The 12,402-nt window shown below is 51.7% G+C and overlaps 2 protein-coding genes across 2 annotated transcripts; one reads left to right on the forward strand and one right to left on the reverse strand.

The window, feature by feature from the left end:
- Nucleotides 1-792: 792 nt before the first annotated feature.
- N0V96_006501 (uncharacterized protein) lies at nucleotides 793-2,552 on the forward strand (the record flags this gene model as incomplete). The annotated part of the gene is made up of 6 exons (XM_065757733.1): nucleotides 793-860; nucleotides 921-1,069; nucleotides 1,164-1,573; nucleotides 1,892-2,182; nucleotides 2,233-2,406; nucleotides 2,514-2,552. 6 exons carry the CDS (start codon nucleotides 793-795, stop codon nucleotides 2,550-2,552), a joined length of 1,131 nt encoding a protein of 376 aa, XP_065613650.1.
- Nucleotides 2,553-5,396: 2,844 nt separating this feature from the next.
- N0V96_006502 (uncharacterized protein) lies at nucleotides 5,397-7,496 on the reverse strand (the record flags this gene model as incomplete). Its single annotated transcript, XM_065757734.1, has 4 exons — nucleotides 5,397-6,454; nucleotides 6,519-7,012; nucleotides 7,074-7,123; nucleotides 7,209-7,496. The coding sequence occupies 4 exons, from the start codon at nucleotides 7,494-7,496 to the stop codon at nucleotides 5,397-5,399; spliced, it is 1,890 nt and encodes a 629-aa protein (XP_065613651.1).
- Nucleotides 7,497-12,402: the final 4,906 nt, after the last annotated feature.

Below are 12,402 nucleotides of genomic sequence, written 5' to 3' on the forward strand. Positions count from 1 at the left end.
GCCATGGGCCTGATCCTCCGCAACTGCAACGGGACCACTACTACGAACACCTCGCGGTTTTCTACAACCTTCTAGATGTTGGCGCACCGAATCTGATTCACGAATTTTGGAACAACAATTTCAACCTTCTTCCTATTGATCGGGACAAGTTGCGAAATCATATACGAGCACCGCCTGGGCTCCCAAGCTTCCACGATGACTTCCATCGCAATCAATTTGCGTGGTGCCCAATTCACTTCAAAATGGATATGGGTGGACCTCATGGGCTTGGCATAATCAGTCCGTTTTCACGCAAGGAGATCATTATGCCGTATCGGGGCGGAAAAGTCCCTCGGGCCAACACTGCAACGTTGTACGCCATTGACGTGCTCGAGGAGCTCGTAGACCCAGACCTACAAAAGCAAATGGCTAGCGCGAAGATAGAGAGGCAAGAAGGCGGTGCATGTGACGGAAGCAAAGGGAAGGTCTGTCGTCCTGGCTATTTTATCCGTGAGTCGGTATGACTTTAGAAAACTGACGGCGAAACAGCGATACCGCTTTGCGTTGAAACAGTTTGAAGCAGCCAAGAAAGACCACTTTTTCAACGAGAGACAGATGTTCAGAAACCTGAAAAATCAAGACGGAATGATACAGTACATTGGCTGGTTCAAAGGCTTCGAACCTGATAATGAGGGAGGGTTCAAAGAGTACTACAATATCGTGCTGGAGCTGGCAGCTTTTGACTTTTACACAGCAATTCGGGAGGAATCGCCTCCAATCTCCGTCGCAGAAATTTCAGATTTCTGGCAAGCGATGTCAGAAATCTCAGGAGCCCTGGCATCGATACACACGGTGGAGATTGACGGGAGAGAGTATTTAACGTAAGTGATTATTCAACACCGCAGGCTACGTAAAGTATATCCTGATCTTTTAACTTTTAGATGGCATGGCGACATCAAACCACAGAACATTCTTCGAGTCAATGACCGCTTCAAATTGGCAGATCCTGGAGAAGCTAGCATGCAACTCAAAACGACTGGCATCACTGAACCTCAGAAGATCAAATCAGCAGGCGGTACAAGAACGTATGGTGGGTTTGCATCCAAGGAAATCTCAAAACTCCTTAGAAGTTTTACTAGCTTTTTGGGCCTTCGATGCGTAGCTGTGCTGACCAACTCTGCTAGCGGCTCCCGAGAAGGCGGCTTTCTTGGATGGGTTCAGCCAGAAGAAGCCAGACGTTCCTCAGACAAGCGATGTCTGGTCTCTTGGGTGTGTCTTCTCCATCGCAGCAACATACGTTGTTTTGGGCCAGCAAGGAGTCCTCATATTCAATCAGTTGCGCAGAGAGGCCATTTTCAACGCAACGGGGAACTCTAGTGATGCCTTCCACGATGGGGAAAACGTTCTAAAGGAAGTTCAGTACTGGCACACATATCTCAGAGAGGCCACTAGAAGGACCGACGCCTACACAGACACGATTTTGAACATCGTGGACAATTTCATGCTGGTCCCGGGTGAGTCTCGATGGACGGCAAAGCAAATCTGGAAAGAGTTCGACGGATTCTTCACCAACATCAAAGCCGAACGGTCTGCCGTTCCAAAAGGCTTACATGATCTACTTCAAAACATTGATCTCCGCTCTGAACAGCTGTACGACCAGCATTCAGGAATCCGAAGAGTTGATTCCGACGATACAAGTAAAACACCCAAGGTGGTACCAAGCTTGCCCCGTACCGACATAGAATTCGAAAGCCGGGAGAAGCTTCTGGAGCAAGTGATACAGCCGGTTGCGCAGCGATCACAGAATCGAAACGGGTCCCCCACCCAATCAAGACACCCGTCAATCAGTTTCCATCCTGCACTGGACACCAGGACTGATGGTCAAAAGTTTCCCAGAGAAGTTGGAAAACAGAATGTCACAGCCCAGCAACTACCCAAGGCACTACAGAAACATGCTATCGACACATCATCGACGCCAGATCAGCCAAACCTCTCTTTGCCGCCCTCCAACCAGAGCCACGATCGGGACCTGATCACAGTATGGAAGGTTCAGCAAGAGCTTCAGAAGAATGGTCTAGATTGGAGGCCTTCTATCAGAAGCTTCAGGTCGCTAGTTCAAAAACAAGAGACGACAGTCAGAGGCAAGAGCAACCTCGAGCTATTGGACCAGCGCTTGGAAACCGAGTTCAAGGACCGAGACATTGTAAGCCCATCATTGTTTCAACTGATCTTTCCTTTCATTAACATAGTCAGGTCTATCTTGTCGACAATGGATCAACGATGTCAGGTCATTGGACCCAGGCGAGTAACCTCCTCAAGGTCCTCGTCTGGCGGTCTATTGGATACGACGACAACGGCATGGAACTGTACTTTACGAATCCCGACACCCCAGCCAATGCAAGAATAACTGAAACGATGAAACAGTCAGTCAGTACGTTCGTCACAGCCATGAAGAATGCAGAGCCTAGCCAGTCGCGTCATGTTAAGACTACAATCGTTCCGGAACTGGCTCGTATCATCAACGGCTATACTAGAGCGATGACCTCGCAGCGCCCACCACGTCCACCACGTAAAAAAACCATCATTGTGCTTACTGATGGGATATGGGAGGGGATGCAAATGGAGCACACTATCGATATCCACCTACGATCAACTTTCCATGAATTGAAAGACTTACACGGGGACTTGTCCTATGTGCAGCCAGGAAAGTCTGATGGCCAGGTTGACATCTCGGCAATCCGACCTGTGACCATCCAGTTCGTCCAATTTGGCAACCACCGAAATGCGACCGAGAGATTTCGACGATTGGACGATGATATGGAGTTATATGGATGCCCGTAAGTACTTTCTCGAAGCCCTTCGCAAGCTTCAAAGCCCACCCTTCGCAAGACCTGCATTTCCTTCTGAAGTTTTCTTTCGCTGACTAGCCACCGCAGTGATCTGATCGACACTGAAAGTGCCGATGGTGATGTCTACAAGATGTTCCTCGGAAGCTTGTGCAAAGATATTGACGGAATGATGCAATCAAACCTTGGCCCAGCTCTCTCTGCTGTCTCCAGCCTTGAAAGGTCATCGAGCCACTTGGACAGGGGGCGAAGCTTCCGACACCAGGACTCCGAGGATACATTGCCAACATCTCAAGTAATAGGAGCAGATCATGTCCTCACGGAAGCTTCGAATCAGTTGAGCAATTCGTCCGTCGACCAGAACCGGTCGCCCCAGTCTGCATCACAACCTCCGCAGTTCCCTAGTTTCTCTAGCGAGTCACGACAGTCGAGCTTTCCCAACCCCGCGCAAAGGTCGGCGACAATCATGTTAACAAGTCCAGCCTCACCGCGTTCTTTATCTTCCCCTGGAACTCCAGACTATGCACGGTCGTCGCAGGCTCACGAAAATACTCAAACGCAATCACCCACGTCACCAACGTCTATTGCATCATCGCCTTCGCCAGCGAGATCATTATCGTCTCGCTTTTCGCGATTATTATCACCACGTTAAGCGCCGTTTTGGTGCTCGCGTAACACGCTTGAAAACCGATGGGCGACGGACCCAATCTCTGCACACATGAGGGTAGTTGAATGAAAAGGGAAGTTCACGGGGGTAAATAACTTGGCGTTGAGGAATTTTGTTCATATGCCGACTATTCATGCTTTCAATGAATGTTTTAGCAGTCTGCCCATTTAAGACACCATTTCAGAAGCGAATATGTATCATGGCGGAGGCGTTCGATGTGGATACTTAGTAGCCAGTCCCAAACTATGAAGCAACTCATCTCACACATTGAAGGTGTTCCTGATTCACATCTGAGACCATGGTTAGATGTCCAAATCCACAAAGTGTCTTTCTAGGATGAGACGAACTAGAAGAGCCAAGACTCCGTGTCGTCGCCCCGCGGCTGCTCAACGTTATTTCTTCGGCATCTCATGACTTCGTCAAAGGCCGTCTCATCAACTAACCGTCTACAAGGCTACCTCACAAGATCTCCGACTTTGAGCCGAAGTCTAGGATTCTGGACCTTGATCACGAGTATGGATCATTGAAAATTTTCAGCAAAGCAAATTTAGCTTTCATGTAACGATCGTCGGGATTAATGTCGCCGCCACTTAGTCTCGAGACAACTTGGCTTCCTCTCGGACCGGGCAAGGGACTCGGATTGAACGCTCTACTTCGGCTGAAGTCATTGACCTATGCAATGTATCCTGAGCTGGACATATTTTGTGTCGTAGACAGCGTGCCTCATCTCGGGGAAACCCAGTGCAGAAACGTTCAAGATGAAAGCCGTTGTGCACATTTTTTTTTCATTTACTTGCGCAAGACAGTTCTCCAGCTCCAAGTAGATTCGTGACCTCAAGCTCGTACACTTTGCTTCACATTGGGAACTAGGCAGATCATGATGTGAAAGGTGACGAACACCTAGTTTGCTTGTTTCGTGCTATACACCCCAGTGGAACATTTGCCACATGTTCTTCGTGTTCCTGAACCCATCCAACGCAAGCGCGTGCTGTACGTCTTGAACCCAACCAGCCATCCAACCCATGTATGTACATGTCTACGGGACGAACCCTTTCGTCTTCCCAGAAAGCGTGAACAGCCCTTCCTAAAGTCCCCAACACCTTGCAAGAAAAACACGATATTGTAAAATTCCAAAAAATGAAAGGCAGAAAACTCTCCTTGCAGAGAGGAAGACAACGCCTGTGTACCACAACGGGACCGGGGGAGCGACGGTTGCCATTCCGCTCGCCTCCCACCACCCCTTTTGATCCATCCGCTGGAAACTGTTTTGGTCGTCCAAAAACGTGGCCGTTTGTGTGTGTGTGTGTGTATATACAGCAATGATTTCAAGGCCTCGGTTGCACCACCGAAAGGCATTCGGCTCTTGATGCGCGAAATGCTATCACCGCATTCCACTGAGCCATTGTGAAACGTATCTCGACCTGACCGATTGAGAAAGATAAAAATAGAAATAGGTCGCCATCGAAGAAATTCTGGAAGTGACTGAGAACCGAAAAGACGGAGCATAGAAACGAATCCGGCTGCGCGGGTGTGACCCAGCGAGTGTTTCCACCCGGCCGAAGACACTGGGCAACCGTGTTGGTACTGATCATGATGTCATGACATGATTGCTGATGGAAGGAAAGTCATTCTCGCTTTTTTTTCGGTGATATCTTTTGTTCTTTTCCTGAGTCGACCTTGCAGAGGTCGCGTGGTGGAGGGCGATATTGGGCAGAGCCGCGTCATGCAGAAGGTCAACTAAAAGTCGGCCCAATGAGCGCCTGAGCGCGGCCCAACAGCCCAAGATCTCAAACCCAATCACGATTCGCGGGAGAGAGTGCGACACGAGTGACACGATTGTGAAAGATTCCGAAATTAAGAAAGAATTAAATCCGTAAGAATTCAAGAACGTTCCCAATTAGTCTTTAGTAGGCAGTGAAGCCATCATAGCTCTCCGCAGTAAGCGGGTCCTGGTGGTAGTTGGTGGGTGTGACGGTGTTTGACGACGAGATGGAAAAGGCCGTCTCGTGCGACAGACCGTTGTTCATTGGCGAGTTCTGACCAAACGGGGAAAAGGCAAAGGCTTCCGACGCGGAGGAGAGCGGCATGTTGGAAACAGCCAGGTACGAGGCCTGGGTAGTGTCGATCGCCGCCAACTCAGGCATGTGGTAGGACTGCGGGAAACCCATGTCGTAGGTCATGTTCTCGCCCATGTGGCCAAGAGACAGGTCCATCGACATGGAGGGGTCGAACTGTTGGGCAGTGGCCTGAGTCTCCTCTTCGTCTTCCTCTTGGGCCTCATCCTCAGCGACCTCGTCGTCGGCAGCCACAAACACCTCTTCCATCCACTGCTTGAGCTCGTTCATAGGGGGCCAATCACCACCGCCCTTGCCGCCGCGCTTCTCCTCGTCGTCGCCCCGCTTGTTCTTGCCACGGGGAGTCTTGGGCTTGAAATGCGTGCGGCGGAGATGAGCTGCAGCGTTGTAGTAAGCGCCGTATTGCTTGCGGGCAACGCACTGCTTGCACTTGGAGAGCGGGTTGATGGCCTGGACACCACTCTGCATGCCGACCGTGCTGGGGTCGCGGCATACAAACTTCTTGACGATGCCCTCGTGCTTAGCGTTGATGTGTCTGCGCAACTCGTGGTCGCCGCGGAAGCCGTCGGGATGATCGCTGCACATGTCGCAGAACACCTTGGGGTGCTTGGGACGAGTATAGCTACCCTTAGAGACAGCGACCTTGCCTTCCTTCTTCGCAGAAGCCGACTGGGACTTGACAGCGTCGTGAGGCTTGGGGCAGATCTTTGTGCGATTCGCATTTTGGATCTGCTGGAGGCGTGCTTCTTTTGCCCTGCGCTCGGTGCTTGACTTGGTGGATGCGTTGCTGGTAGCGGAAATAGAGCGCTCCATCATGGAAGAGCCTTGGCTGAGGAACTGCTCATCGATGGGCGACTGTTGAGGATATTGAGGCGACAGGCTAGTGCCTGCACCGACGTAGGCGAGATAGTCTGACTTATTCGGCGACGTGCCGGAAGGGACAGCGTAAACCTCGGGGGGACATGAAGTCAGCAGCACCTTGGGAGTGTGCCGAGTTGATTCTCGTCATGCCGAACGCGCCGCTAAGCGACTGGTTGTCGAAAGAGCTGTTCTCCCTCGTAAGAGGCATAGTCTCGGCAGCCGATGTGCCAGAGCTCATGGACGGGCAAACCGAGTTGATGAGGCTGGCCTGCGAATTCCGTCCATCGTAGGGCGTCAGGAAGTTCTGCGGCGGCGGGACCATGGCTGGAGACGGTATACTCTCGTCTTGCGCAGCGAGGAAGTCGAGAGGGTTCATGCCGACCTCTGGGAAACCTGCGTTCTCCTCGACAGGCGAAAGGCCCGAGTGGCGTTTATTTGTTGGCGATCGCTGAAGGGATGACTCGAACAGGACATGAGGGTCATCTTGGCTTTGGTAGAAGCGGTCCATCATGGGGTTAGGGTTATTTGACGTTTGGAGGGGTTGTAGAGGGCCCTTGACGACAAAAGGGATAGACTTTTCTGATCTGTTGGAAGCACTTCTAGACATGCCCGTCATGGGCGTGGCGCGGGGGGTGCTGCTGGGACATGACCCTCGCGCGCTTTACGGGATGGGGCGAGTCATCACTTGTGCGCTCCTGGAAGAGATTGTTAGCACGGGCACTTGGTTCACGATGGTCACGAGCAGTGATGATGGTGATGGGAGCTGTGGTGGTGCATTACCATCATTCTTGTGGGTTGGGCAGCGTAGCCCATATTGGACTTGCTTCTGGGTATTGTGGCCCTGCGGTTGAGCAGAGGAGCAGCATTGGGCTGTTGGTGTTGTGTGAAGGCGGCGGCGTCTACATGGTAGTCCCCTTGTGATGGGAGCAGGTTGAAATTGCTCTGGGCAGCTTGCGGTGCTGCTGATGCATTTTGCTGAAGAAGAAGGTTTTGGAGGTTTGCCAGCTCTTGTTGCTTCTGTTGCATCTGCCTCTGAATCTCCTGGACGTTATTGTAAGGATGGTTCATGTTGACTCAAGTCGGCGGAGAACAGCGGGGTGATGGGCGAAGAAGCTAGGGTGGGTATGGTATGGTGAGGAAGAGTGAAGCGTGTCGGGCTACCACTCGGTTGAGGAATCCAAGGCCGTCCGAGTCAAGACGGAGGGATAGAGTGTGGTGTTAGACGTCGGTAGTAGACGAGGTGTGATGTGACACGATGTTGCTGCAGCCTCGTTCTTCTTTCTCCAACGCATTCAAGGTCTCCCGAGTGACGAACTTGTGGAAACCAGGCGGGGAAAATTAATTGTTTTGCTGGGAGCGAGACAAGCAAGAAAAAAACGCTGTTGTTTGGTTCTTGGTCTTGTCTTTCTATGTAATTTGGCTGGTGCTGCGCAGCGAAACAATAAGACCCGGCGGGAGTCAAGATTTGTTTCCTGGTATTCGAGACTCTTTTGGTGGATTGTTGGGGGGTCTCGAAGATTTGTGCGAGCAGCAGGATTCAAGGTTGACTTGACTTGAAGTTTGGCGAGGCGGGTTGAGGCGAGTTGATGTTCGATGGTGCAGGGAAGTCTGTGGCTTCGAATAGGAAGACGATCGCAGGAGATTTCGGGAAGGCGGACGGCGAGAGGCCAGTGGTTTAAAGAAGTCGACAGGATCAGCAGCGCAACGAATGTCCAGTCATGGAAGTGAGGCTTTGCGGCGTCTCCACAGCGAGCTGGTAATGTCGGTGGAACAGGAAAGACAGAGCACGCTAGACGAGCAGGGATGGGGGATGGAGATGGATGTGAGGGTGGATGAATGATGGTGGATGGGAAGGGAGGGGGAGGGGGTGCGAGGATGTTGGTGTGTGGATGGTCGTGGTGGGTGGTGGACGTGCGTTGCGTGTGTGTGTGTGTTGCGATGATGATGATGTGGTGGTGTGCGGGATGGATGGATGGGGGTGTGGGTGTTTCTGTCCAGTGTCTTTTTGGGAAAACTGTGAGATGGTTTGGATTGGCCGAGGATTAAGCAGCATTGGGGTTGGATGGAGGGTGTGATTGAGACTGACGAGTGAGAGTGAGAGTGAGAGACTGACAGAGTGAAAATGAGACTGAGACTGAGAGAAAAGTACGAGTGAGTACGGAGTAGTGATGGTGGTGATGAGCTGGCAGTCAAGAAACAGCCGCCACTAACAGGCACGAGGCAAAACACAATGACCTTCACTGCTCTTTCGGTATTGTAAATGTTACTGCAGTTCCATCAATGTTACAATGGACAGGTAAATTGCGCTGCTCCTCTGCTGCTGGGCTGCTATTCTGCCCGGCGGTCAAAGGTGCGGTGAGAAGAAGACGACTGGAAGGGGGGTGTGGGACGAGCGGTGGGAGGGACGATCAAGACCACGAGTGGTTGATCACCACCGGCACGACCAAGGATGAGGGGACGACGAGAAATGGAACTCTCGACAGCACCACAGCACGCTGGAGTCGAGCCAGCCAGCAGTGTAGGTAGGTATCCATACGAATACCTACCTATCCATAAGGTAGTGTGTAGCAGAAAAGAGAGAGGAAGAAGAATTCGTGGGCGGCATCGCAATTGGCGGCACAGAGCCGGCAGAGAACGAATGGAAGCGAGGAAAGAAGGTTAAAGTGGGTGCAGCCGCCCGCCCGTGGCCCCTCTCACTCTCACTCTCACGCCGGCCTCTCACTCCGCCTCTGGGTCCATCCGTCCCCTCAGACATCAATGAGCTTGAATGAGCTCAGTAGCGTGCGTCAGTGAGAGCATCACTCTCACTCTCACTCTCACTCTGAACGACCACACGTGGACCACTTTACAGATGAAAAGCTGCTCTGCGACTGGATAGAAATCCATACAATTGCATTCACTCCCCAAGGGAACTGAGAGCCGTTTGTCTCCACTGAGCAAGTAGAAAGAAAATAAAAAGGCGTAGTGTAAAGGTAAACACGCAACATGAAAAAGAGCTGACTGGGATCTGCCCGTCAACACATCCGGCCGAACGAAGCGTCGTCGCACACGGCGTTTCCAGTTTCTCCCCAGTCTGTCTGTGGCTCTGTCTCTCTCTCTGTGTCTCCCACTCAACACCCCAGCGGCTCCTGAGAACGTGCCTCCCTCCAACCGCATCTCGGCTTCGGTGACGACTTGTCCCAGTTTCCAGTGGTATTTTTGGGAGGTGTGGGTGTAAGTGCTGGTCACCAGGGGGCGTGTGGACACCGAACACGTCTGCTAGCGCGTGAGAGGCAGGGGTATGACGCCTAATCATCTCTCCTCTCATTGATGCTCGCCGAGTCACTCTCACTCTGGCTAGTGGTCACTCACTCTGGGTATCTCCATCTCCAACACGTTCTCCGGCATTCCCTATCCTGATACCGAGGGATAGGAACAGAGAATTGAACTGGGCAGCAACCTTCTCCAACTCTTTGCCCGGCTGGCTGCCGTCCAGCTCACCCACGGACCTCTCCTCCTCACACCTCCCACGCGGAACACAACATTGGAATATACCACCCTCATTCTAAGCTACGAGGATGAACAAGATGAAGTCGTATTCAGCAACTCCCAGTTGGGCACTCTTCATCTTGAATCTTGTCCGTATTGAGACTGGCCCTGAGCCCGCGGCTCAGGAACCTTGCTCTTAGCTTGGGCTATCACGGCTCTTCTAGACCTCTTGCGCGCGCCTGTCTAGCACCTACTAGGCCCCGTAGCTGGGCAGCTGTCTGTCATTGTCAATCTTGGGCCCCCGGGGCGGCGCGACCTTAATCTTGAGCCCTTACCAAACCCAGCCTGGTGCTGGCCATAACGTTCCCTAGTGCTGGCTATCATGACCTGACCTTCATCAAAAAGTGCCACTGTCCGAGGACAAACTCATATTAACAAGGTCCCCCAAATTTCACTACCGCCAGGCGCCAGCACCAAGCAGCAAAGCACGACACGACGCAACTTTGGGGTTCGGGCCGCCGTGCTGTATGTCTGTCACATTGAGAGGAACCTGGCCAAGAAAAACGTGGACAGCCGCAGTCTGGCCGGGCCTGAAAGGCAACTCAAAAAAGCCCGGCCGTCGGTCTGAGAGCCACATCACAGTACCCTCGTCCCCTTGATGCTCGGCGCCTCTCCATTAGTGACCAAATTATACGGATTCCGCAAGAAACCTGGCAGAATGGGCCGATATCGTGATCGTCCCGAACTTTCACAAACCAGGCCCACATTTGCGGATCCTCCTCGTTGCGGTAAAACGAGATCGCGATGCGATGGAGATATGCCATGCCATGACTTGTTGTTGGTGTCTCTTTTTTGCATTGGACTCATTACCGTCCCTCAACACCATATGCCGTCCAAGCAGACCGAATCCAAATACACCTCACCTCAACCCTCTCGATGCCGTCTCTTGTTGCAAACACCGCGCGTCCATTTCGCATCCATCTGACAATCCGAGCCGATATGAATGACTCTTGTTGACTCTGCTCATCATGCTTTTAATCCGTGCCTGTGGCTTTGATAGAACCCCTCTTCTTGAGAAAGAAGCACCAGAAGAACGATTAATGCCGCGACTTATCCTAAGACGGTGACCATCGCGCGCAACTGTGCGCAAGGAGAAATAAGGAATGCGCACGAAGCAGCAGTTTAGCCGCTTCAAACGGTCGTTCGGCAACAAACACCCACCATCATCACCAACACACACACCATTAACGAAGGCCCCGCATAACGATTGCATGAAGATCGTCCGCAAAAATAAACAGACCAGACCACGATCAAACCATACCAGCCAAACTATGCTCTTGCGAAAACGGGCACAAGTTGCCCTTCTTCCTTTTGTCACACCCCGTTTCCTTTGGTGGGATGCGTGGCTTCGGGAGGGGAAGGGAGCGAGAGGTCTTACCGCAAAGCGCGCCGTTTTGAACCACTTCTTCATACCAAGTTCCAACCGCTTCTCTCCCCGTCACGCCCGTCTGACAAGAACATGACTCGTCCCTGGCGCCATCGACCGTTAGGCTTTCTCTGATGCGGTTGCGGCAGCCGCTAAAGTTGACAGCCCATACAGCCCACGGCAGCCCGAGGGCCAAAAAAGGCAAAACGAGAAAAAAGTCAACCATTCTTTTTGAGTTTCCATGTTGAGTTCCCGCGCCGGGCTTATTCAACGGGACCAAGATAGTCATTGGCCGGGTTGAGATCGTTATCAAGTCTGACGGATATCATCATCATGACTTGCCCGGTTGTAATAGCCGCAAATGAAGGGAAAATGGGTAGAGCAACTCTATTTCATCTGGACTTCTGTAACCCTTTCCCCTCATGTATTCGCGTCCTTCCTCGTCCTTAATTACCCTTTTTAATATCAACATAGCTTCGAGTTCGTTCATGCAAAAGCTTCCCTTGGCTCCTCACAACACACACCACCCCTTTCTCACGACTCTCATCACTTTCCACGCGTCAGTCAACTATGAGCTTCAACTGCTCCTCTCCCAAGCGAAAGGGTCAAAGAGCGAATTGGCTTTTGCTTGTCTTTCGGGACGAGATCGGGATGAGGGGGGGACGGAAACCTTTTTTTCCCTATTTCCCCTTACTGCCTTTGCTTGACACAACCTAGATCCTTGGGTTTTCATCTCATTTCTCGGATCATAAAAATTTCTCTGCTGATTTTCTTCTCAACGGTCCAAACTTCACACACTAAGGCAATTGACCTCCCATGAAGTGTGGGCGATAATTACTCCGTTATTAATGACGATGCGATGAAAGTGAAGGAACTTGTAAGATCTTCAATGACGGAACGTGTCAAACGTTGGACAAGACCAAACATTTAGCAAAAGTTACCGGTATGCGTACGGAACCAAAGAAGAATTCCAATGCAGGCACTTTACACGTTTACCGAACCAAACAACGAGTCAACCCTCTCCTAATTAACAGAGTGCAAGACATCCCAAAACACGTTCTTACGCAAGGGGGCCCGAGG

This window comes from Colletotrichum fioriniae (genome assembly GCF_027942845.1).
Source record: "Colletotrichum fioriniae strain IMI 355084 chromosome Unknown scaffold_7, whole genome shotgun sequence".
NCBI classification, from domain to species: domain Eukaryota; kingdom Fungi; phylum Ascomycota; class Sordariomycetes; order Glomerellales; family Glomerellaceae; genus Colletotrichum; species Colletotrichum fioriniae.